At 47.8% G+C, this 26,941-nt stretch overlaps 1 protein-coding gene across 2 annotated transcripts in view; it reads left to right on the top strand.

Moving 5' to 3' along the window:
- Window positions 1–359: 359 nt before the first annotated feature.
- The window catches only part of znf598 (zinc finger protein 598), a gene marked incomplete at its 5' end in the record, with an annotated part of 29,269 nt that continues 2,687 nt past the window's right edge, over window positions 360–26,941 (top strand). The window contains 12 exons of one of the 2 annotated variants that reach the window (XM_083648963.1): window positions 360–533; window positions 2,013–2,125; window positions 3,344–3,473; window positions 5,406–5,617; window positions 8,251–8,468; window positions 9,896–9,986; window positions 11,754–11,959; window positions 20,167–20,251; window positions 20,836–21,758; window positions 22,802–22,997; window positions 24,746–24,890; window positions 25,236–26,941. The exon at window positions 25,236–26,941 is cut by the window's right edge and continues 2,687 nt beyond it. In XM_083648963.1, the coding sequence (XP_083505089.1) occupies window positions 360–533; window positions 2,013–2,125; window positions 3,344–3,473; window positions 5,406–5,617; window positions 8,251–8,468; window positions 9,896–9,986; window positions 11,754–11,959; window positions 20,167–20,251; window positions 20,836–21,758; window positions 22,802–22,997; window positions 24,746–24,890; window positions 25,236–25,604 (2,862 nt within the window). In that variant the 3' untranslated portion in view covers window positions 25,605–26,941. Of the gene's footprint in view, window positions 534–1,053; window positions 1,186–2,012; window positions 2,126–3,343; window positions 3,474–5,405; window positions 5,618–8,250; window positions 8,469–9,895; window positions 9,987–11,753; window positions 11,960–20,166; window positions 20,252–20,835; window positions 21,759–22,801; window positions 22,998–24,745; window positions 24,891–25,235 lie in introns of those variants that run through there. The other variant, XM_083648964.1, reaches the window with a different exon arrangement.

Genomic DNA, 26,941 nt, shown 5'->3' with positions numbered 1-26,941 from the left:
TTTGACACCCCTGGTAATGCATACTGTAGGCATGTAGTACTTTGTTGCTTCGTTCCGTTGTAATATTCCCGACTGTACCTGAATGCAGCATCGGCACAGACACGTGTGGAAAATGTAATGAGCGCCTGCGCATTGCGCAAACGGACACGCGAGTGATAAGCATAGCAAGGACTGCAGTCAAACGGTGATCGGTCTATCCCAATGCTATACAAATCTCCTAGTGACAACACAGTGAGCGTGGGCCGTGACTGTAGCACGGACTTTCACAATTACGTAAGCAAGCACCTCAACGTCTGTGTGGACCTATCTGACAACATCCCTAACAATAACGTAAGGTTCATCTGTGCCTTTTCACTGCCATGGATTCAACAGTCACCAAGGAAGCCGAAAAGAACTGCGTGCTGTGCTGCCAGGATCTGGATATATTCGCGTTAGGAAAATGCGACCACCCGGTGTGTTACCGCTGCTCCACCAAGATGAGGGTGCTGTGCGAGCAGAAGTACTGCGCCGTCTGCCGGGAGGAGCTTGACAAGGTGCGGCGTCCTCCGCCACTGCGCCTCGGGGATGGAGCCTGGCTTGTGTGTTAGCTAGGCCGCATCGTTTTGACAGTTTGGTTGAAAAAAGATCAAAATGAATAGCTATGATGAATCAGTCATGATTATGAATCAAAATCACTTTTGGCAAACACAACATAACGCTAGACAACTGTTTATACGAACTAATACTCCGAATTCCCTTACTGTAGCTAACGTTATAGCTAGCGTTAACTAGCTACGTAGCGTTAGCTAGGCGGGTAGCACACCCACCGTAATGTTGATAACCAGTTGCCAACATTGCCAGCATATGCCATTTACTTCACAGGGCTGGGAATGTGTGCCTCGGCTAACTGTCCATTTATTCAATGTAACAAATTAGCGTTAGCAGTTATAGCTTACAAATGAGCAAACAGTAGCACGTTAAATAGCTTGCCAGCAGTAGCTAACGCTAGCTAGGTAGTTGTGACTGCTTGGTGATTATGTAATCATTCTGAGCAGCATGTCACCTCTGCCGTGTGGAAATCAACGTGTCCCACCACGTAACGTTAGCCATAGCTAAAGTCCTGTTCTGTTCGCTGGACAGTGTGTCAGTCAAATGAGGCCATCATTTCCCTAGCTGTCAACAACTTGAGAAGCTGCCCTGAAGCTAGTATGTATGTAGCGTTATACACTTTTGAGTTTGGTCTAAGTAACCCAAACCAGATTAACGCTAGTCCAGTTTTGCTTCATTTTTGGTTTATAACCAGATCCACACATTATTAGCTTGGTTAAAACCGTCCGGATCCGTGAACGCACATTGTTTCGTTTCGTGGAAACGCAGAACGAAACAGAATGTGTGTTCACGTCACCGGATGGGCTAACAGATTCCATAGAATACCCAACGTATAACCGTGTCTTATCAGATGGTGGTGGTGCATGAGCAACATTTTGAGGCTATGTATGTATGTATGTTTGTTTTGTCACATAATAGATTTTCCCATGTATGTTTATATCATTTTAATATAGTCCACAGTGCACTGTTGCATAATCCTGCTACCTTCCCTAAGCATTACCCTCGGGCTCTTCTAAATTTCGTGTTAACACTACAGTTGGAAGAGGCCTCTCATGGACCATGCTTTTTTCGTTAGACAATCTGTGTTGGGCATTAAACTCACCTTATTTCTGCACTTTGAAGTCACAGGTAGGGGCGGGTGGGGCAAACTAATTATATCGGAAGCCTAGTTGCCGAAAAAAAGTGAGCGGTGGTGGTCTGTCTAATTGCATTGTAGAATGTATGTACAAGACAAAATGGACTCTGTTTCCAGGCAACTCTGTGATTCTCATCAAACTTTGTCTTAAAAAAAAGAACAGCTCACTCAGGCTTCCGAACAAGAAATTTAGAAGAGCTGAGGGTAACCCTAAGCAGTGAGCTGCATCAGTAGACCGACGTGGAGATGTGCAGATCTCTGATGTTCTGACTTGTCATGTTGTCCTCAGGTGGTGTTTGTGAAGAAACTGGAGACCTTTGCCAGTCTGCCCTATCACCAGTTCCAGTGTGAGAAGAAACATGACATCTATTTCAGTGACGCGAAGATCTACGCCCAGTTCAGGTACTGCTCAGAAACTCATGTTGTTGTTGTTTTAATCATTCTGTGCCCATGTAAACAGACATACAGACACCACCCACTTAGCCAATTTTAACTAAGATAGGTCATGTGGTTATTAATGAGAGGCTGCAATTTGCAATACCAGTGGGGTTTTAACTTTGTGCTACTCGTCTTAAGTTTTCCCTCCGTGGCATTCTTCCTGGTGGAAGAAGTTAGTGTTAGTTATTTCATTGTGCCTGACTAGAGTGTTTTCACATCAGTGCTGCACTACAATACACTCTGCTTCCTGTCAATGTCGATGTCTTGAGACCCTAAAGAAGAAATGAAAGACAGGAAATGATGCCTCAAAAACCTGTCCTCACAAACTATTATGATGATGACACACTATTGTCACATATATTGACCATATCTTTGTTTAGGGAGTCTTTGTTAGCTGGTACAGCAGTTAATCTCCAGCTAGACACCATAGAGTTTGTGTTTTTGAAAATGAGCAAACGTTTAAAACTCTTAATTGAATGAACTACTGTACAAAGTGGGGAAATGGCAAGTAGATGTAGATGGAGGTAACTTGACTATAGCTCTGGCACCTGTGTTCTCTGTTAATTTGAAGTTTATATGCTGTGAAACACTTTGATCCAAAGGGCCTGAGTGTATTATGAGTGCATCTATTTTTAGTATGTGTGGCCCCATTTTAAACTGAACCCCTGACCGAGATAACTCTTCATCAACTCCATTCTTCTCCTTGGGCGCCCGGGTAGTGTGGCGGTAGATTCCCTGCCTACCAACACGAGGGTCACAGGTTCACACCCCGATGTTACCTCCGGCTTGGTCTGTGCTGTCCATACAGGCACAATTGGCTGTGTCTGTGGGTGGGAAGCCGGATTAAGGGTATGTGTCCTGGTCGCTGCGCCTACACCTCCTCTGGTCGGTCGGTCGGAGCAGAAGGGAACTGGTGGGAATAGTGTGATCCGCCCACGTGCTATGTCCTGCAGGTGAAGCTCCCCACTGTCAGGTGAAAAGAAGCGGCTGGCAACTGCGCATGTGTCGGATGGTGCGTGGTGCTAGTCTACGGCTCTCCCCTGATCAGCAGAGGGGGTGGAGCAGCAGCCAGGGCAGCAGGGGGAAATTGGCCAAGTACAATTGGGGAGACAATGGGGGTGAAATCAGGAGGGAATAAAACATTCTTCTCCTTTCTCGTGTGTGTGTGCGTGATTAATTCAGGCGACTGCTGTTGCCAGAGTGCCCCCACTGTCCAGAGCCCAAGGTCTTCTCTAAGTTGGAGGAGCTGGAGCAGCACATGAGGAAGCAGCACGAACTCTTCTGCTGCAAGCTGTGCACCAAGCACCTCAAGGTACTGCTGCAAGCTGTGCACCAAGATGGTGCACAGCCAGATGTATGCGGACGATACTGTTCTTTTTGTGCATGCCAAAACCAGGCAGCAGGTGGCGGCAGCCATGTCTCAGATCTCTGACTGGCTCACACAGTCATGTCTCACTTTAAACATTGATACGACTGCATGTATGTCTTTTTCAATACGCAAGAAGGAGGCCCATTATCCTGATATCCTTGTTAGTGGTCAAAAGCTCCACTTGTCATACTGTACCACTTGGTCTCAGGCGGGAAAAACCACCATCAAGCCTATGCACACTATGGGGGAAATTTAAAAAAGTCGGGCCGCACAGGGGGCGGGGCGCTGGCCGTAATTTGCACATGTATAATAGTATCCTTCTTTGCCTTGTATATTTTCTTAATTTTGTGTGCTTTTTGCAAGGTATATTAAAAAAAATCTTTAATTGGTGAAATCTTTGCCTATACTGTATATTCAAGAAAAATATCGGTATCGGCAGATATCCAAATTCAGGTATCGGAATCGGATCGGAAGTGAAAAAATGTGGATCGTGCATTCCTAACTGTCATATCATTTCCAAGTACAATCTATTGTCCTTTGATAACTTTGTAAATTATGCAAATATTTGTTTGATGTACAGAATTATCCATGATCTTGCTCCTCCTCCTCTGAAAGATTTTGTTTCACTGTGCTCAGACAACATCAAACAAACAAGAGCTAGAGGCAACTGTGCAGCTCAACTCAGACACACTGAATTTGGCCCGATCAGCCTTTTCCATCAGAGCTACAAACATCTGGAACTCTACTCCCAGTAGCATCAGACAAAGCCCTAACTTTACTAGTTTAAAAAAACAACTAAAACACATGGCTGAAATCCAACAATCATGTATGTAATCATTAACAACCAATACCTAACAGTGCATCTTTTATTATTCTTATTTTGTATGTGTTGTATTTTATGCTTTTGTACTTGAATTGGATTACCGGTATATACATGCATATGTGTCAGATTTACATTGTAACTCTGTTTTATTGTGTTTTTGATTGTAATATCATCTAGGGAGCCAGGGACTGCAGATGAAATGTAGCTTCCTAGCTAAGTCTGGGACAGTTTGTGACTGTCCATTGTCCCTGTCAAAAAAAAAAAAAAATGCAGCTCAAGGTACTGCTGCAAGCTGTGCATCTCAAGGTAGCCCTCATCACTCATCAGCCAGCTGATCCCTGGCTGTAGCCCTCAGTGATCAGTGCATGAAAGCAGTCAGTCTCTTATCACACTTCGACCAGTAGAGTGAACCAGTCACCACTAGGTTGCAAAGGGCCAGAAACTTTCCAGAAATGCTATCTTATCGGTGTTCCCAATATTCCCAGTTGGAAACTTTCCATGGGAATTAACGGGAATAAACTGGAAATTTTGGGGTAATTCATACAAACTGTATTTAGTTCCCTTGTCATATACAGATCTAAATATAAACATTTTGTTTTGCCATAAGCAGACATGCATTATTATAATGCACACATAATGTGACATTTTTGACTTTGTGAGTAGAACCTCAATGGGTTCTTACATCAAAATGTGCCCCACCCCACCCCAATTCAAAATGTAAAATTAAAAAAAGTTGTCGAGCTTCTCAAGCTCTCTCAAGCCTCTGCTTTTTGCATTTTTCCTCTGAATCAACAGTTACGTGACTGTTGAGCTCTATAGCCATCCAGTTTGTGCAGGATGCTGGGAATTATCTCTGCATGTGGTGTAGGAAATTTAAAAAATGTTGTTCTTCAATGAAAGAATTCATTAAAGTTCTACTAGTATAAATTACCCCCAAATTTCCAGTTAATTACCATATATTCATGTTAATCCCCATGGAAAGTTTCCAACTTTGAATATTCCTGAAATTTTGCAACCTGACTCACCAGACATGTTTTCCTCCTCCCCACCAGATCTTCTCCCACGAGCGCAAATGGTACAACCGCAAGGACCTGGCACGCCACCGGACACAGGGCGACCCCGACGACACCAGCCACCGCGGGCACCCGCTCTGCAAGTTCTGCGACGACCGGTACCTCGACAACGACGAGCTGCTCAAGCACTTACGCCGGGACCACTACTTCTGCCACTTCTGCGATGCCGACGGTGCCCAGGAGTACTACTGGTGTGTTCTGGCCGGACACATGTTGGTTTGCTGGTTCTGTTTCCAATTCCATTGGAGGCGGATCAGAGACTGTAAATTGGCCATATGTATGAATTGTGATTGTGTGTTTATCTCTGTTAGCCCTTTGATGGACTGGCGACCTGTCCAGGAGGTTTCCCTGCTTTCCTCCTAATGCATTCTGGGATAGGCTGCAACCTCCCTATGAGGCCATTTACATCTGGCATTAACATCAGATTGTGCTTGACCACTTGAAAGTACAGGTGTAAACGCGCCCAAGACACATTGAAGACGGAGACGGATTGCAATCTGATCGGCCAAACCACCTCCGGAGGTGGTCAGGGATGCATTGTGTACACATTGAACACGAGCGTAAATGCAATGTGTCCTCTCAATCTGGATACAGCAACTGTATGTGGATTGAGAGGACACCCATTTTGGGTGATCAGATTGCCATCAGATTGCAATCTGATCACCCAAAACGCATGTTAACGCCAGGTGCAAATGAAATCAGGCTAATGTGGTCAAGCACAATGTGATGGCAGAAAACGCATGTTAATGCCAGGTGTAAATGGCCTCCATGACACTCAAAGTCCCAATGAAATGGCAGGCCTTATAAAAATATGGACGTAGCCACCGTGATGTGGACTCCCATTTGAAACCTCCAGTTTGGCATTTTGCCCCTCGTCATCTTTTTTGTGTGTGTGTGTGTGTGCCAGAAGCAGCATATAGATGGGTCACCGCAGGCTCCGCCAATTCTAACAAATGGTAGCAGCAAGTCTCCTAAATGGGCGTGATCAACCATTGAGTCAGACCTGCTGAAAGTCTCCTAAGTTGGTGTGGCCATGGAAAACCATGGGCAAAACCCACATGGCAAAATGACAGGAAGTGAGTTGAAGTTGGGCTGTCTTGCTTGACTCATCGTCTCTGGAAGCAGCTAGCGTGAGACCAGGGATTTCCCACAGAGCCACAGCACTGCCTGCTATTGGGCTGTGATTGGTGAGCTTCCTGTATGCCTATTGGATCATGATTGTTATTTGATCCCATAGACGCAACAATCGAGCCAAGATAGCCTGATATTGCTGTTTGACATACTTCATATTACACCAAATAAAAAATAGTTTCTGGCTGTGGGCATGTGGGAAAAATGTAAAATTCTCCAAAACGACTATCTGAGCGATCTCTTGACCCATTGAAGCTATTCTATGAGATCTCCTTTTAATAGCTAATGTAGTATTTTTTCACTTCCACTCACTGAGCCTCCCCTGAAACTGCTTGGAGGGCCGCCTCCCACTTTGAAAATCTCTGACCCAAGCTAACCAACTCTGCTATACAGAAGTATTTGAAGTTCTACATGAGTAGTGCCCATGGATGTATTAAAAGAACTGGATAGGGGACGAGCCACGCCCACCCATGCATTCAGATGGAGGCTGCTCACTGATGCATTAAATCATCATGGGGGGGGGTTCTTCCTGGTTTTACTTCCTGACCATGCGGCCCAAGGCGAAGTGCGCATGTGTGCCATGACGTATTTCATGACGCTACATGACTACGCTAGTGACTGAGAACAGGTCTGACTGAGAGCAGGTCACGTGGAGGCTGGGTTCACCCAGGCTAGCTTGGTAGTGCCGAGTATCCCTCTAACTCGCTCTTTCATTCATTCTGTTACGTTGCGCGCGTGCACACACTCACAATTAGGTCAGTTAATTCCTTTAAATCCTAATCTTTCCTTGTCATTCTCTCTCTGTGTTTTGAGATGAGATGTCCTTATAAGGCATTTTTCAATCATTGTATTTTGTCTTGTGTTTTAGAACAGCGTTTCTCAACTGGTGGGTCGCGGGGCCGTTTTGATTGGGTCGCGGACATTGGCCAAAAAAAAAAAAAAAAAAATCCCCATATTTCATTTGAGTTAAATTCAGATTATTGAAACTGGATTAGCCTGACCAGTTTTACTTGTTTAACAAGCTGAAGCATATGCTCTGCCTGTAATTCAAGAGAAGTCTGCCTTTTCATTTCATATTTAATTTTAGTTCAATTCAGATGATTGAAACTGGATTAGCATGGCCCCAGTTTAATTAAAAGTTATGACCAGTTTAACTAAAAAGCATATAGCCTGCCTGTGTTTCCTTTTTATTTCATATTAGTTAAATTCAGACTATTGAAACTGGATTAGCATCACCAGGTTAACTTGTTTTATTATTATTATCATTATTATTATTATTAACTTGTTTAAAAACATATAGGCATGTAATTCAAGATGAGTCTGCCTTTTATTTCATATTTCATACAGTTCAAATAAGACTTTCTGAGCATGACCAGTTTGACTTGTTTAAATTTAAAAACATATAGGCCTGTAATTCAAGTCTGCCTTATTTCAATTGGTTTTTAGCCCTAGTTGCACTTCTGTTGCACTTTTTTGTTCATTTGAAGTTTATAACAGTGCATGAAGGCATTGTATATTAAATTAATGCGCTATTTTATGTGCAATTAATTTGAGTGGTTTAAAAAAAAAAATCTGAAATTTGGGTCGCGACTTCATGACAAGGAAAATAGTGGGTCCTGAGGCTACACCAGTTGAGAACCACTGTTTTAGAACCTTTTATTTATGTATTTATTTCTTTTATTTGACTTGACAGTGATTACCTGTACCTGAGCGAGCACTTCAGAGAGAGCCACTACCTGTGCGAGGAGGGCCGCTGTGCCACTGAGCAGTTCACCCACGCCTTCCGCACCGAGATCGACTACAAGGCCCACAAGGCCTCGGCACACAGCAAGAGCCGCGCCGAGGCCCGCCAGAACCGCACCATCGACCTGCAGTTCACCTACGCACCCAGGCCGCAGAGGAGGAATGAAGGTCACTGATGCTGTGTGTGTGTGTGTCTGTGTGTGTGTGTAGGCCTGGGCAATATAGCCATATTATATCAATATCGTGATATGGGACTAGATATCTTAGATTTTTGGTATCGTGATATGACATAAGTGTTGTCTTTTCCTGGTTTTAAAGGCTGTATCACAGTGTAATTTTGTGAACATACCAGGCTGTTCTAGCTGCGCTATTATTTGCCTTTACCCACTGCATCATTACATCCACATCAGTGTTTCCATCAAAATTTCACATCACGATTATTGTGACCAAAATGATCACGGTTATCGTATTATCACGGTATTCATAAAAAAATTGCTGAAAATGTTCAAAAAGTACTGAGAGACTCACTGAAATCATTTTACGTTTTATATTGAAAACTGATCCAAAAAGGATTGATATACTCACTGAAATCATTTCTCCAAGGCTGCACGTTTGTATCTAGGAGACTGTTGCCAACTTTGGTTGATGATGGACAGTATTTACCATGTTTTTCAAAGCACTGTAATCACGGTACCACGGTTTTAATGATAATGAAAATTTGAAATGTTACGGTTATCATAAGTAATTTTATCACGGTTATGAGTGGCAGTGGGGTCCGGGGGGGGGGGGGGGGGGGTGAAGGGGGGGATTCCGATTCATGCTTTTAGTGCCGATTGCCAAAACCAATTAATAACGCAAAACACGTGAGCCGTTTTCGGTGGAGTTGGTCACATAAACACACAGCTGAAACCATACTGAAACACATCGGCGGTGTCATAAACACACATAAACGCACAGCTGAAACCATACTGAAACACATCGGCGGTGTCATTAAGTGTACGAGACAGATGCAACACGTCATCTGTAATGTATGCCAGGATGTAAGCAGCAACTCATGTTTCCTTCAGACCCATGCTGCACTCAGGCTACTGAGGCTAGCTAAAGTTAGCTTGCTAGCATTTAGCCTCTCGGTAACGCTACGATTTTGGTAGTCAACGTCAGAGTGGCATGCGCACCAAACGATGTAAACAATGGTTCTGGAAGTGAAACGTTAGTTGCTTTGATTGAACCTTGAACTACCAAGACTCAAAACGGAAAGGGATAACGTTATTTCTCGGTCAGTATCGTGAGTTGAGTGTATCATTACATCCCTAACAACAGGGCTACCCGCTTGAAGGTGTGTCTTTAACTGACGATGCGCTTGAGTCGCAAAGCAGCGGTCTAACGGTCAAAGGGTCGCAGCTAGAGCGGTGGATAAACATTGCGTTTCGTGACAAAAAACCAGCGGAAGCTAGTTTGTCAGTGGAAAGCTTTGAATATGAATCCCTTCAGGAGTGCAGCTGTCACATTGTCGCTGTTCAAGTCCAGATTAGTGTTGACGTATTTGTGGTTTTGAGGTGTGAAGTAACTCTGTGTGTGTGTGTGCGTGCGCTCAGGTATGGTGACAGGAGAGGACTATGATGAGATGCGTCACAATCGAAGAGTAAGGACTCAGGGCGGGCAGCAGAAGAGCTGGAGGTACACCCGGTGAGTCTAAATGAGGAAAGCTGTGCTGATTGGACAGGAGATTGATTTCTGGCCCTGCACCACAAGTAAACAACACTGTGATTGATTTCTGAAACTGGCGTGTGGCAGCACGACAAGGTCACTATTATGGTTTATTACACGGCTTTGTTGAATACTCGATTCTGATTGGTCAATCACGGCATTCTATGATCTTGTTACTTCTAGCAGACTGCTGGTAGGTATGACAGACCGTTGCTATATGCATGCAGTTCTGATCACACAATCCAGACTGAGGACCTGGAGCATATCAAACCGCAGAAAGAAGTCTCGTACATTTTGTTGCTTTAATAATCAAATGAACAACGGCCCTTTTCTAGTTGCCTATTGATTTCTTTAGTAAGCTGTGTAATAAACGGGATAATCTACAGCGAGCTGGTCATTATTGCAATATGAAACCCGACAGGACCTGATGATCAGGTGATCAGGACCTGATGATCAGGTGATCAGGACCTGATGATCAGGTGATCAGGACCTGATGATCAGGTGATCAGGTCCTGATCACCCTACTATCAAGGTTATCTGGTGCCACATAAATGACATTTATATTCATGCAGTTTCGGCATTGAAATGTCTCTGCAGTAGGGGTGTCACGGTACACAGAAGTCACGGTTCGGTACGTACCTCGGTTTCGGGGTCACGGTTCGGTACGAGTTCGCTACAACGGGGGAAAGCAACAGAAAATATCCCAAATGCAAAAGGTTAGGTTTGTTTCAATTTTTCAATTTAAATAATACCTGTGGCATTTATTTTTAAACAGACAGTACTAGTGCTCCACCTAGTGTCATAAATTGGTACAGCATGGCCCTGTAGTCTTTACCAGCCACCACAGCCCCCCTCCTCTAATGCCAGGCGGAAGGGAGATGGGATCTCATAAAACCAGCGCAGTTTGGCAGTCAGGCCTATTTTGATCCAGTGAATGAAAATATGGTTCTATGTAGGCTGTCAGATAAAATGGCATATAACGTTAACCACTCCACCGACATTCAGCACAGGCATGTGGATACAAGGAAAGACAGCAGGACCTGATGCTATAGCATCTAACGCGTTAGCCACACAAGCTAACACGTTGCCATACAACATAACATGGCAATGAATGACTGCGCAAGACGCTTCCAATCAACTTGGTTGAGGGCAAAGGCTTCCAAAAGTTAAATGCACTATATTTAGCCTGAATACACGGTCCTAGGATGAGTTGTCGATGTTTTTCGATGTTGATTATGACGAACGTAATTAACGGAGTGTGTATTGACGTATTCGTCGTATAGCTACACGCACCGAAACCGTGACGCCCATACCGTGACGTCACGGACGAATACACGTACCGTGACGCCCCTACTCTGCAGTGTTCTCTGGTGCTATTTTAGTCTCCTCCCGTCCTACAATACATTCATGCTACTGAGAAAAGTGAAGTAAAAAAAGACATAGTATGTATGATAAGAGACTGAGAGGATATGCGGTTCACTTCTTTTCTTAACCTCTCCCTTTGCAGCAACAAATACAACACTCTTAACAGTATCAATAATGTACAATGTGCAAAACTGTCACCAACACCCCCCCCCCCCCCTCCTCAAAATCACAATATACGGGAAATATCTCAATATTCGTTATTGTCGAAAATCATCCCAAGCCTGCCTAGTGGCCACTCTTCTTCACGTGAGTATTCATTTCAATCAAATCAGATTCGGATTTATTATCAGTCATGGTGTGTTTGTTCCCCCGTGTATGCAGCGACGAGGAGGACAGGGACGTGGCAGCAGCCATGAGGGCGTCCCTGGCGGTTCGCAGGCAGGAGGAGAGGGGAGCGGTGCAGGAGAGGAGCGCTCCCAAGCACCGCAAGGAGGAGAGGATGGAGAGAACAGAGAGGACAGACAGGGTGGAAACGGACGATTCCAGACACGGGACCGGACCTAACAAACCAGTAACCGAAGCCCCAGGTACCAAAACACACACACACACACACACACACACACACACACACACACACACACACACACACGGTTGAGGGGGTATACTATGCGGTATGGTATTCATGACGGAGGTTTCAAAGTGGGTTCTTTTATAGGTGAGAACAATTACCACTGAATAATTGCCAGGTGTAACTTTTTCTGCAAGAAACACACCACGTTTTTGTGTCTTGTCAATAGGAATGAAAATGTCTAATGGATTGTATTGTAGCGAATCAGTGTTACACATACAGTGGTGAGCAATGGAAGTGTCTCGACTACAGATAGGAACTGATGTGTGGGAGTGTTACTGGGGGGAACACTATGCTTGTGGGAGACTTCCGGGGGAGACTGAGCATGCGCGGGCAGTCTCCGGTTACCGCCTAGAGAGAAGCAGCTAGCTATGAGCGTGACGACCGCCGAGAGTTGGAAATAAGAATAACTGTGAATAAAGAACCCTGTACCAGCAAGAAGCCTCTGCCTCTTCAATACCAGGAACGCTACAATTGGTGTCAGAAGTTAAGCGGTGAATATTGCCTCCGTAGTCGGCGAGATGGTGAACAAGTTCCTGAAGAAAGAGCGGAGAAGAATCAAGCGGGAAGCGGGAAGGGAAAGAGCCGGGGCAGACAGCCAGGCGTCCGAAGAAGAGGAAGACTGGGTAGACGCAGCCGCTACTACAGAGATCCAAGCGGAGCAGACAGTAAGAAGCCGGGTGCTGGTGGGGATGAAGCCCGAGCTAGACAGCGCTGCCACCGTAGCCACGGAAGCTATCCCACGGCCCAGCGAAGCTAGCCCGCGGGTCAGTGAAGCGGGAGAAGGAGCGGAAAGCCGGGGGCTGGTGAGAGTGAAGACCGAGCCTGACGACGTTGTCGCCGTAGCCATGGAGGCTATGCCGCGGCCCAGCGAGGCTAGCCTGCGGGCCAGTGACAGGGACGTGGCACGGGTCGAGGCGACATGGGACGGCGCCCGCCGGAGCAAGAAGGAAGTGACGCTGCCGAAATACAACGGTAAAGGCGAGTGGGAGCCATATTGCACAATGTTTAACGTAGCAGCAGACATGAATGGCTGGTCGAGAGAGGAGAGAGCCAGCCACCTAGTGATGTCCCTCGAAGGCGAAGCTATAACGTGTGTGGCGGCGATGGCCGATACAAAAGACTTAGATGTGGTAATGGCGGCCCTGAGGAGGCGTTTCGGCCAATGCAAAGAAGAAGGCATCGTGGTCGCGGAACTGTGTAACAGGCGTAGACGACCGGGGGAGTCACTGCGGGCACTGGCAACAGACATTGAGATCCTCAGCCGGCGCGTATACAGCCGGCTGCCGCCAGAGTCACTGGATGAGTTAGCCAGAAATTACTTTATCCAAGCAATCGTGCCGCGAAGTCTAAGAGATCAAGTAATGCTGCAACGGCCAAAGACACTGGAAGTGGCGCTGGAGTTGGCGTTTGAAAGAGAGACAGTAGAGGGCTGGGCCATGGGCGGCGACGCGGGGAGAGCTGTCCCCGTAGTGAGAATAGTGGCGGAGAGCCCGTTACAAGAAGAGCCAGCGTGGAAGATGGCGTTGGCAGAGCAAGGCAACATGGTGAAAGAACTGGCTGAGTCGGTGCAGCAGCTAAAAGAACAACTGCTCCGAAGCGCGACGCTGCAGCCCGTCCCCGCTCGGCAGCCCAACCCGGGGAACGGTGGCTGGGGCAGAGGGAGAATGATCTGCTGGGGCTGTGGACGCCCCGGACATCGGGAAGCAGAGTACAGCCGGAGAACGTGGAACCAGGGAAACGGCACGGGGCCCGTCTAGATGGGGCGAGACGGGTCTCCGATGTCACATTCCCGTAGCCACGTCGTCGCGGGCGGGAGCCCACCGACATCAACGGGGAGGTGGGGCTCCGCCTCCCCCCGAAGTAGGCGACATCGCCGGAGCTGTCAGCATGCAGAGCGGACGGCGCACGATGAACGGCTGCCATGTTCCAGTCTACCTACAGGGGAGATACTGTGTCGCCCTAGTGGACACGGGGTGTACGGCAACGCTGGTGAACGTCAACATGGTGCCCGAGGGGACGCGTCTGGAGCAGCCAACAGCACAGCTGCTGAGGACAGTATCCGGTGAGTTGATGCCAATGAGGGGAAGGGGGTACATAATGATAACAGTGGGGGGACAGACAGTGAACTTTCCCGTGTGGGTAGTAGAAATGGCGGGGCCCTGCATCCTGGGGGAGGACTACTTGATGCTAAACCAATGCACAGTAGACCTAGGGAAGAGCACATTGACATTTGCAGGGGGGCCAGTAGTCCAGATGGGCCACCCTCCCACCGCCCCAGGGGAGCAGCCTAACGTAAATAACATCACTGTATACTGCGTCACCGTAGAGCATGAAACCCACCCAGCAAACCAAGCCCCTACCCCAACCCAGGCCCCTGCCCCGCACCAAACCCCTCCCCCAACCCAGACCCCTGTCCTGCACCAAACCCCTCCCCAAAACCACGCCCCTAGCCCACCTCCGAACACTTACCCTCAGCCACCGCTACAGGCGGAGGGGGAGACCGAGAGGTTAGAGATGCTGAGGGGATTGCACCAACGCCAGAGTGAGGGTTTAGAACCCCAACAGAGCGATGAACTGTGGCGAGTACATAAGGACGAAGAATATAAGGACATTTTCGCGATGTCAGATGATGAGCTAGGCTGTACCCACCTGGTGGAACACGAAATAGACACTGAGGGGGCGCGACCCGTCAGGTCATATCCCCGTCGAGTCCCAGCAGCGAGGAGGGACATAGCGAACGAAGCTGTAGAGAACATGCTGCGGGCGGGGATCATTGAGCCATCAGAAAGCCCGTGGGCGTCGGGGGTAGTGTTGGTAAGGAAGAAAAATAGCTCCAAGATGCGGTTTTGTGTAGACTATAGGGGGCTGAACAAAGTGACAAAAAAAGACGCGTACCCGATGCCCATCATCGAGGAGCTGTTAGACGCAGCGGGGGAGTCATCCTGGTTCTCATCCCTAGACCTCCGTAGCGGGTACTGGCAGGTGCCCCTCTGCGACGATGCCAAACCAAAGACCGCCTTCCGCACCGAGAGGGGGCTTTGGCAGTTTCGAGTACTCTGTTTCAGGCTGTGCAACGCACCAGCAACGTTCGATAGGTTAATGGAGAAACTGCTGGGAGACATTCCCCGAACCGAATGCGTCGTGTACTTAGACGACATCTTGACACACGGGGGCTCGTTTCAGGCAGCGGTGGGGGCGCTATGAAAGGTCCTGCAGAAGATAGCAGAGGCGGGTCTGAAGTTACACCCAGATAAGTGCCACTTCCTGAAGAGGAGGGTGGAGTTCTTAGGGCATGGCATCGGCGCGGGGGGCATTCGCACCCTGGAAGAGAAGACTCGGGCGATCGCAGAGTGGCCCACCCCCAGAGACAAAGGCGAACTCGAGAGCTTCGTAGGGTTAGCCTCATACTATAGGAAATTCGTAAACGGGTTTTCTAAAATCGCAGAGCCACTGTTCAGGCTAAAAGAAAAGAACGCAGACTTCCACTGGACGACAGAATGCCACCTAGCCTTCAAATCCCTCAAGAAAGCGCTGACCGAGTCCCCGGTGCTTAGGGCACCAGACCCCACACTGCCGTTCCTACTAGACACTGATGCCAGCAATATCAGCCATTACACACCTGATAAACCTGTCCATAAGACAATGCACTGTCCCTTCGCAGTGGAAAGTTGCTGTAATCACACCCATTTTCAAATCCGGCACCAAAACAGACATTTGTAATTATAGACCGATAAGTATCCTACCCGCTATATCAAAAGTGGCAGAAAAGTGGATTGTCAAGTCCATAGTCAAACACCTAGACAAAGGCCACACCCCTCTGCATCCTATGCAGTTCGGATTCCGAGCCTTTCATTCAACAGAGTCAGCAAATTGCTTATTTACCGAAAAGTTGAGGTGTGCCCTGGACAGGGCCCCCTGTGCAATGGCAGTCTTTCTGGACTTCAAGAAGGCCTTCGATTCCATCAGCCATCAGGTGCTCTTGTCCAGACTAACACACTTCAACTTTTCCTCTGAGGCCATCAAATGGTTCTCATCATACCTATCACATAGAGAACAGTGCGTCAGCATAAATGGTATCAAGTCTGCTTACCACACTTGCTCTGTTGGTGTCCCCCAGGGGTCAATATTAGGTCCAATCCTGTTTTCTTTATTCATTAACAACTTACCTGATGTATGTAAAAATGTACATGCACAGATGTATGCAGATGACGCGGTTTTACTAACCCATGGTAAAAGCTATGCAGAGGTGTCAAAAACACTAACTGATGCAATGAGTAGCGTCCAGGACTGGCTCACAGACTCATGTCTACTCCTGAACGCCAAAAAGACCGTCTGCATGGCTTTTTCCAAAAGATCTGTGGTTTTAGAGTCATCAAATGTGTTCCTGGGCGGGGAGGAACTTGAACTGGTGTCTGAGTTCAAATACCTCGGGGTAATGTTAGACTCTACCCTAACTTTCAAAAAACATGTAAAAAAGGTTGCCAACACAATTAAGTTCAACCTTCAAAACTTTAAACAAATCAGACCTTATCTGACAGTAGGGGCCGCCAAATCTTATCTCCAATGTATGATACTATCACATATTGAGTACTGCTTCACAAACTGGTCTTGCACAGGAGTAACGATCCTCAAACCCATTGAACAGTTATATAAAAGTGCACTGAAGGTTTTTGACAGAAAACCCTACTCATATCACCACTGTAACATCCTCAGTAAGTATCATTTTCTAAGTTTTGCCAACTTTAAAGTTTTTAAACAGGTTGGTATTGTCTATAAGACCTTACATGGACTTTGCCCGCCCCCCCTGAGGGAATTCATAAAACGGAAGCCTGACACAGGACTCAACACTCGGGCTTTCGCCAGAGGGGACTGTGTAGTACCACACCGGACAACTGCCTTCGGCAAAAACACCCTCTCAGTCCAGGGCTGCCAAATCTGGAATTTGCTACCTCAAACTATAAGAAACTGTCTGTCATTCCCATCTTTCAAACACAACGTAAAAAAATGGATTTTAAATAGCCAAATCTGCGACCATGTGTAAATTGTACTGTAGTGCTCTTGTTTTGTTTGCTCTGTTATGCTTCTTGTTTTTGTTTTGTCTTGTCTTATTAACCTAGTTTAGTTCATTTTGGTTTACTTTAGTTTCTGATCCGTTTTGGTTTTGTTATTGCTCATGTTGTTTTTTGTATTGTTCTGTTTAGTTCTGTCCTGGTGCTGCCTCTGTCGTTTTTCTGTCTCTCTGTGGGGACTACGGATGTAATTTAGCATTCTTGCTAACTCCGGCTTATTTACGTTGCCTTGTGTAATGTTCATGAATATGCACTGTCCCGTCCAAATAAACAAATAAAGTAAAGTAAAGCAACGGGGGTATGGGGGCCATGTTGTCCCAGACGGGGCCGGACGGGGAGCGGGTGGTGGCGTACTTCAGCAAAACATTTGATAAAACAGAACGAAACTACTGCGTCACATGCCGGGAGCTCCTCGCCGTCGTAGAAGCACTAAGACACTTTAGATACTACCTCCTGGGACAGCCTCGGTTCACCATACGGACCGATCACTCGGCGCTGCAGTGGCTGTGGTCCTTCCGAGAACCGGAGGGGGCAGGTGTGCCGCTGGTTAGAAAGGATGGCGGACTACAACTTCACCATAGAACACAGAGCAGGGGCGCACCACGTCAACGCAGACGCCCTGTCACGACGACCCTGCGCAGAGAGGGGGTGTGTGTACTGCGAGAAGAGAGAGGGAAGAGAGAGGGAGCTCCAAGAGGAAGCAAGGATATGCCCTAACCATACGGGGGATGGACCAGTGTGCAAGGCGCTGCGGATGGCAGAAGCGGCAGATTGGAGGGCCCATCAAGAAAACGACAGGGAGCTGTCACCAGTACTGCAATGGGTAGAAGAGGGCCAGAAGCCGCCGTGGGAAGAGGTGGCAGGGGTCACCGACACAACCAAAGGGCTGTGGTCAGAATTCGACACCCTGAGATCGAGCAGCGGGGTGCTGATGAAGTCCTGGAAGGAGCCAGCGACGGGAGAGAGCAAGTGGCGGAAAGTAGTGCCGACGACGTTGAGAGAGGAGGTGTGCAGGAGCTGCCATGGAACTGTAGGGGCCGGGCACTTTGGGGTAAACAAAACCCTCCGTCGTATTAGGCAGGGTTTCTATTGGGGGAGGATGAGGAGAGACGTGCAGGACTTTTGTCGACGCTGCGACCTCTGCGCAGCGTACAAGGGTCCGTTAGACCAGTCTCGCGCCCCGCTCCAACAGCTAGCAGCAGGAGCTCCCATGGAGAGGGTGGCGGTGGACGTGATGGGAGCGTTTCCGCGCACAGACAGTGGAAATCGATACGTCCTGGCCGCCATGGACTATTTCACAAAATGGCCAGAGGCATACGCGCTGCCCGACCAGGAGGCGGGAACGGTGGTCGACGCACTGGTGACGGGCATGTTCAGTAGGTTCGGAGCACCGGAGACCCTCCACAGTGACCAAGGGAGGAACTTTGAGTCACGAGTGTTCGCCACCATGTGCGAGAAACTAAACATAAAGAAAACACGGACCACAGCACTGCACCCCCAGAGCGATGGCCTGGTGGAGAGATTCAATCGGACGCTGAAAAAACAGTTGGCCATCCTCACCGAGGAGCACCAGAAAGACTGGGACACGCACCTGCCTCTCATCCTCATGGCCTACAGATCTGCCACCCAAGAATCCACCTCCTGCACACCCGCCCTGCTCATGTTAGGCCGAGAACTGCGGACGCCAGCAGAAATGGCATTCGGCAAAGCACCAGACGCACTGGATGCGCCCCCGGGGCGAGAGTACGCCAGGAGGCTGCAAGATCGATTATTATTGTCGATTAGACAACTTCGCTCGAGGCCAGCTGGAGAAAGCGGGCATGAGACAAAAAAGGAACTATGACGTGAGGGCAAAGGGAAACCATTTCCAGGGGGGGGAGTTGGTCTGGGTGTACACACCCCGGAGAAAGAAAGGGCGTAGCCCTAAACTGGACTGTCACTGGACAGGCCCATGCAGGGTCCTGGAGAGAATGGGGGAGGTGGTGTACCGAGTGCAGATGCCACTTGGTGGCAGGAAGGTACTCCACCGAGACAGGTTGGCCCCGTACCGGGGGGGGGTGCACCCTTCCCCCAGATCTCGGCTGCCCAGCGGTTTCACCTAGACGTGCTGGGAGAAGGAATCTGTTTCCACAGAGAGGGGCGTCCGGCTATGACCGGACGGCCACCACCCAGGGACTTGAAGTCTCAGAGACACTGCAGGTGGGTTCAGCCCCACAGGCAGAATCACAGAGACTAACACGGCCACGGAGAGAGCCACGGGCTCCAGGACACTTAGAGAACTTTGAGCTGTACTAAAAAAAAAAAATGGTGGTTGGAAATGTTGTAAAAGAAAATAATGTACATGGCATGAGATATTGTGGGGGATGAAAGATGTGGGAGAAGCTAGAGAATGAAACATAAAATGTGGTTAAAAAACAAAAGAAGTTGCTAAAAGAAAGAAAGGATGTTTGGGTGTGTTTTGGTACAGGGGGATGTGTGGGTGTGGCGTCAACGTGGGCGTTGACTTATTGTTGGGCGGGGAGTATGTAGCGAATCAGTGTTACACATACAGTGGTGAGCAATGGAAGTGTCTCGACTACAGATAGGAACTGATGTGTGGGAGTGTTACTGGGGGGAACTCTATGCTTGTGGGAGACTTGCGGGGGAGACTGAGCATGCGCGGGCAGTCTCCGGTTACCGCCTAGAGAGAAGCAGCTAGCTATGAGCGTGACAACCGCCGAGAGTTGGAAATAAGAATAACTGTGAATAAAGAACCCTGTACCAGCAAGAAGCCTCTGCCTCTTCAATACCAGGAACGCTACAGTATATTTATTCATCTTTTTTTGTTTTTGTTTTTTGTCTCTGTTAATTCATCTTTTTCTTTTCACGCTAGTCTGTTACGCAATAGGATATTAATTGGAAGCTGGTCAAAATCCCCATCTGTGATTTGAAGTGTCTTAGGAAGTCAACAAAATAATGTTGGGGCTAAGATGCTGATGCTAAAATGACAACTTCCTGCAAGTGTCTATGTTTATAAGTGTTGGTCTTTGAAACAGCAGAGAGTTATTCAGTGGCCAATATGTTGTCAGTGTTGACGTGTTTGACTCTTTGACAGTGAGGACCATGAAGAGTAACAATCCACTGGTGGAAGAAGATGACTTCCCAGCTTTGGGAGCCTCAGCTGCCACACCCATGCCAAGGTACAGCTTCAGTTCACACACACACACACACACGCACGTTGGTTTCCGGTGTGTGGCGGGGGGGGGGGGGGGGCACCAAATATCGAATTTGAGTATGCTTGTTAAGTACGTACCTCGGTTTCGGGGTCACAGTTTGGTACGAATTCGGTACAACGGGGAAAAAAGCAACAAATCCCAAATTCTGTTTTTTCTGTTTGAATTTTTCTGAATTCTGTGTTTTGCTTTTTACGCTCATTTTACCATCAGAAATAGTGTCTAATAAGTGGTCGCTTCATGCACCGAACCATGATGCCCATACCGTGACGAATACACGTACCGTGACACCCCTAATCGTAGATAAGTTGTCTTGCAATGTATCGAGTATCGCAGAATCGCTGATACCGTCGTTATCGTGGGCAACGTATCGTGATCGTATCGTGATAGTATCGTATCATGCGTTACACTGTGATTCCCCCCCCCTAGTGTACAGTCTGGCCGTGCTGAAGTGTTAGCTATTGATTGTTGCGTGTGTGTGTGTGTGTGTGTGTGTGTGCGTGTGTGTGTGTGTGTGTGTGTGTGTGTGTGTGTGTGTGTGTCCTGTCCAGTGTGAAGCCGGTCCCTGCGGCAGGCCGCAGTGCTCTGAAGGAGGACGACTTCCCCAGCCTGTCTTCTACCAGCGTGCTCTCCTCCCCCATGACCCCGGCCTACCCCGCCCAGCCCAGGAAGGCCTCCTCCTTCCACGAGGAGGACTTCCCTGCCCTCGTCTCGAAGATCCGGCCGCTCAAGAGCTCAGCGGGCAACTCGGCCTGGTCTAACCACACGGCCGCACCCAAACCCCCCAACCACGCCCCCCCCTCCTCCAAACAACCGCCCCCCTCCAACCACCAGCCTCCTCCCCTCTCGTTTGCACCCACCTCCGGTCCTCAGATCCTCTCCTCCTCCTCCTCCTCTTCGTCATCGCGCAGGAAAAAGAAGGGAGCGGAGAACGCCAAGCCCGTCCGCTCTGCCCCGTCTTCGGACGAGGAGAGCGCAGGGATGACGCAGAAGGAGTTCCGCCCTGTTCCCACCATGCTGGATATCTCCTCCCTGCTCACCGTTAAAGGAGGCAACTGCAAACCCGCAGCTTTAGCTCCCAACCCCTTAAACCCCACCCCCAACCCCAGCGCCAACCCCCCAGCTTCCAAAGCCGCCAAGAAGAAAAAACAACCGCAGCCGCAGAAGAACACGCCCACTCCTTCTCTGTCTACGTCGTCGCTGTCGGGGACAACGGCGAGCGCAGCTACCGTTTCTATGGAAACGGCGGTGCAGAAGGAGAACGTTCCGGAAAAGGTTCGGAACAGACCCTCTCCCGTCGCTGCGACGACGGCCTCGGCCGCGACGAGCGGTTTGGCCAACGGGCACGCCGAGAAACCATCGCCGTCCCTTACCAAGAAGACCGTCGCCTTGGCAACGCCTCATCCCAACCCGGTCCCCCCTCCCGAAGAGGAGGAAGAGTTCCCCGCCCTCACCAGCAAGAAACCACCACCAGGTACAACGAGTCAATCATTCATGCCGCCTGTTAGAGAACAATTAGAGGAGCAGGATGTGCTTCATTTGAGCTAAAACTGTAAGAATTATCAATCAAATGAAATCAAGTGCTTATGATGATAATGATGAATTTGAAAATGAATGCGACATTTCAGTATATTCTTGTTGGTTTGCTCACAAGTTTCAGACTGGCCAGAATAATAATAATCATAATAACTTGGATTTATATAGCGCCTTTCAAGAAACCCAAGGACGCTTTACAGAAATGGCACATAATGACAAACAAATAAAACAGAACAGAGGAGACTAGAGGCCAAAGGCTTTGTTAAAGAGGTGAGTTTTGAGGGTTTTCTTGAAGGAGTCCAGGGATGGGGCGTTGTAGATCTCTGCCGGGAGAGAGTTCCAGAGGGTGGGGGCCGCCACACTGCAAAATGCAGTGTGCAGAATGAACACACACACACACACACACACACACCAAACCAAGACAAAACAGGCACTGTCTGGTCAAGTGGCAGAACCCATACATTTTTGGAACAGATCTGGATCAGACTCGTGAACACGCAATAATAGCACCAACTATAATGGTCTTGGCGGACGTCTGCGCTCTCCAAGTACCTTAACCCCCGCCCCCCGAATGAATGGCCTCACTTAATTTTGAATGGTAGAATCACGTCACTTCCCGAATGCTTCTACTTCACATTGAACTGTTGAGGTCATAGAATAGAATAGATAGCCTTAATTGCATTAAAATCAGACGTTAAAAAATCATTAAAAACATTTAAGAAAAAACAACAACATTAAGAACAGATAAGGACACATGACACCTAGATGGGGGGCAAAGAAAACAGAAACAAGACAATAATAAAATACTAATAAAATACTGCTGATGTAGTAAAAGAATATTGCACGTTGATATGCTGTATTGCACAAGTTCATGTATTGCACTGAGGGAGAGAGTTTAACGGCTGCCCATGGAAAGAAGCTGTTTTTCAGTTTGCCATCATCCACTCGTAGTAAAGAGCACACGTTGTTTCTTTCTCTCAGGCTTCAAGAGCTCCTTCCCGCTGAAGGCCTCGTGTCCTGAGCCCAGCTCCACCGTGACCCCGACGCCGCCGACGCCCGCGCCCGCGCCTCCGCCCGGTCTGGGGAGCGCGCCCAGCAAACCCCCTCCAGGCTTCACCGGCATCCCCCTGAACAGCAACGTGCTGGAGCCCGCGCCTGCGCCTTCTGCAGGCAACAGGTCAGCCTCCACCCCCTTTTCTCATAGTCGTGTCCTGTTCCGTGTGCTTCATGTTTCCGGGAAATTCCTTGGCGTTGGCTAGCTAGCGATGGTCAGGCTAGCTAGCGATGGTCAGGCTAGCTAGCGATGGTCAGGCTAGCTAGCGATGGCTAGATTGAGACTGGAAAGTAGGGGGATGATTTTGCTTGCACACAAAAAGTTGAAAAATAGAAAGACAAAACAACAACATTGAAACGACCCAGGGTTCAAATTGGCCATTTCAAATGGTAATTTGCTACACTACATGTCCTCCCCTCTCTCTCCCATACTTTTATGTCACTATCTAACTCTCCCTCTGTCAAATACAGCATAATTAACAAGGCTCTCTATACACTATAATCAATATACATTGATTGCTGTGGGTATAAAGGATTAGTGTAAACTTTATTTTTTCGCAATTGCATTTAACAATTTAGATGCGATGATAAAGGCTTTGAGAGTCTGCACATGTTTGGTTTAGGTACGTTGAAAGTGCTTGAAAAGCTGGGTAAACCCTGAAGTTAGCGGTCTTATTGAGTGGTTTTGTTAGCGCAGCTTGCCAGATTTAGCTTGGAAGTTGAAACACTAAGGTTATGCAGAAGACTGTGAAGCAGATGATCTTTTGGACAGAAATGTGAAATATACATCAAAATGATCCTTCAGTATCATGGGGAGATGAGTAGAGTTGTAGACCAAATTATTATGAAGGTGTGTCTAATGAAAGGCTACAGCAAGTGGAAAGGATACATAGACCACAAATAAATACCCTCTTTTCTACTGTTACTAGCTGCTACCTACTCTACCTGCTCTACTGCTCCTTTTGGAGTAGTTGGTTTTTTTTATGCCTCATTTCAATTTCATCAAATTTGCCTCAAACATCGACTTAGACTCAAGGATGATCTGATTAGATTTTGGTGGTCAAAGGTCAAGGTCACTGTGACCTCTCGAACGCCATTTTCAAGCTTGTTAACGCGATATCTCAGGAATGCCTTGACGGAATTTAATCAAACTTGTCTCAAACATCAACTTAGACTCAAGGATGAACTGATTCGATTTTGGTGGTCAAAGGTCAAAGGTCAAGGTCACTGTGACCTCTCAAACGCCATTTTCCAGCTTGTTAACGCGATATCTCATGAACACCTTGACGGAATTTCATCAAATTTGCCTCAAACATCTACTTGGACTCAAGGATGAACTGATTCGATTTTGGTGGTCAAAAGTCAAAGGTCAAGGTCACTGTGACCTCTCAAACGCCATTTTCAAGCTTGTTAACGTGATATCTCAGGAATGCCTTGACGGAATTTAATCTAACTTGTCTCAAACATCGACTTGGACTCAAGGATGATCTGATTAGATTTTGGTGGTCAAAGGTCAAAGGTCAAGGTGACCTCTCGAACGCCATTTTCAAGCTTGTTAACGCGATATCTCAGGAATGCCTTGACGGAATTTAATCAAACCTGTCTCAAACATCGACTTGGACTCAAGGATGAATTGAACTGATTACATTTTGGTGGTCAAAGTTCAAGGTCACTGTGACCTCTCACACACCCAATTTCCAAGCTCTGTAAGGCAACATCACAGGAACGCCTTGACGGAATCTCTTCCAATTTGCCTCAAATGGCGATTTGGACTCCAGAATGAACTAATGGCGGAGGCATAAGTCCGCGTTGCGGTCGTTCTAGTTTTGTAGTAGAGTCAAAACTGACTGAGCATGTGTGCGTTTCCCCCAGGCCCGCTCCGATGGCTGGTGGTTACCTGGTGCCGGAGAACTTCCAGCAGAGGAACATGGAGCTGATCCAGTCCATCAGGAACTACCTCCACAACGACGAGTCACAGTTCAACCAGTTCAAAAACTACTCTGGACAGTTCAGACAGGTGGGGCGGCCTGGAGAGCTGTGGTTTGGGGACCTTTTTTTCTTCTTTTTTTTTTTAAATGAAATGAGGCCGCAATATTTCTAGTCTTTATAATTTGTTAAGTGAAATAGTTTTACATCACTTTTTTATTTCTTGTCTTTATAATCTGTTGAGTGAAATAGTTTTACATCACTTTTTTATTTCTAGTCTTTATAATCTGTTGGGTGAAATAGTTTTACATGACTTCATATTTCTAGTCTTTATAATCTGTTGGGTGAAATAGTTTTACATGACTTCATATTTCTAGTCTTAACTACAAGCAGCCTCACTCCTCCTTACCTCTCGTCCTCCCCCCTTCCTGTGCAGGGTGTGATCTCGGCAGTGCAGTACCACAGCAGCTGCAAGGACCTGCTGGGGGAGAACTTCAACCGCATCTTCAACGAGCTGCTGGTGCTCCTCCCGGACACCGGCAAGCAGCAGGAGCTGCTGACCGCCCACGGAGACTCCAAGCAGGCGGGGGCCGCAGGAGGCAAGAAGAACAAGAACAAGAAGAGCGCCTGGCAGACGCCTGCGTCTTTAGCCAACGGTAACACCGCCGCCGAGCTGGACTGCCAGGTGTGCCCCACCTGCAGACAGGTGCTGGCCCCGAAAGACTTCAACTCCCATAAGACCTTGCACATCGGGGAGAACGAGGAGTTCCCTTCCTTGCAGTCAATCAGCCGCATCATCAGCTAGCCCCTCCTGCCCGTTGAGTCTATGGGTGCTTGCGGGGCAAACCTCCAAAACGCCCCGACAGCAGCCGTCAAAGCCCGGTACCGGCCAGCATGGAAAATGAGGAGCCCGTTTCCATCGCTCACTACGTCCCAGAGGATTTCATGAAGAAGGTGAATTTGAGATGTGTTGCTTTTTGCTCTCGGACGAGGACTGCATGGATGGGTCAGGTGCGAAAGGTTCTACACTTTGAGACGGACAGCGTTGCCACTTCTCCAACCCCCTGTTTCAACTTAGATCCTTTGCGGACCTCCCCAGCTGGCAGACCCCCGACCCAGAACTGGCAAGTTTATAAAGAAACAGCAGAGACAAACGAATGCTTTACTTGAAGAGTACGACACGATGCTCCTTTACAAAAATGATGATGTACATTGATTTACACTTTTCTTTCCTTTCCTCTGCGCTTTCACATTTCCAGAAGATGGTGAAAATGGCTTTTTATTAAAATCTTGATTTGCCAGCCTCCAAGAGGGGGCCGCTTGCTGGGATAATAAAATGTTGATGTTGGAAATCCATACTTTAAATTTTGAAACCCGTGCTTTACAGTTTCACAACCTGTAGTTTTGAAAGTTGTGTTCACTGTTTGGCACCATATGCATCCATATGCATAGATGTAGCTTTGGCATTTTGTCACCGTTTTGCAAAATGAGAATGCCAAAAACCAAAGCTGAGCTGAAACGAGCAGTTCAACCACAAACTGCACCCAGACGCGAGTATCATCGAATGCGCTTGTCTCTGGACTTTGAAGCATGTTTGTCACTTTGAATGATGTACGGGCCTTTTGATTTGAGCATCATATGTTTTGTTTGACATACATGAGCAGCAGTGCCCGGTGCTGATGGCTGCAGTGATTGGCGGTAACGATGCCTGTTTTTCGACAGGAAAAGTTCATTTGAGGTCACAGATTGCTAAACTGTACGCAGTTGGCAAAACTGACCGCACAGATTGTCAAACATATCACATCTTAGAGTGCGGATTCCTACATTAACATTTTTTTTTCCCACCTACAAAGTGCCCAATGGGGGGGAAGGCGTGCCGCAGGCCATGTGGTTTCAGTTGACCGTTTGATTGGATCAGTTGTCCCCGGCATGCAGGGGGGGGTGAGAGGACAGAGACGGGAAGACGGTTCAGGAAGTGGGACTAATTTCTGCGTTGCTCATGAATTGAAAGTCCCAAGCAGCTGTATGGATTGTGATCTACTCTACACGGGTTCCTCCTTCCCATCTGTCCTCAGCACTCACCGTTTGCACAACATGCTTCATTGATTTGATTTTGCCACCGTGTTGCTTAATTTCTATGGT

The sequence above is a fragment of the Poromitra crassiceps genome (genome assembly GCF_964638095.1).
Source record: "Poromitra crassiceps genome assembly, chromosome: 13".
Classification (NCBI taxonomy): domain Eukaryota; kingdom Metazoa; phylum Chordata; class Actinopteri; order Beryciformes; family Melamphaidae; genus Poromitra; species Poromitra crassiceps.
Note: the sequence above shows the minus strand (reverse complement) of the source record. Positions and strands in the feature narration are given on the sequence as shown.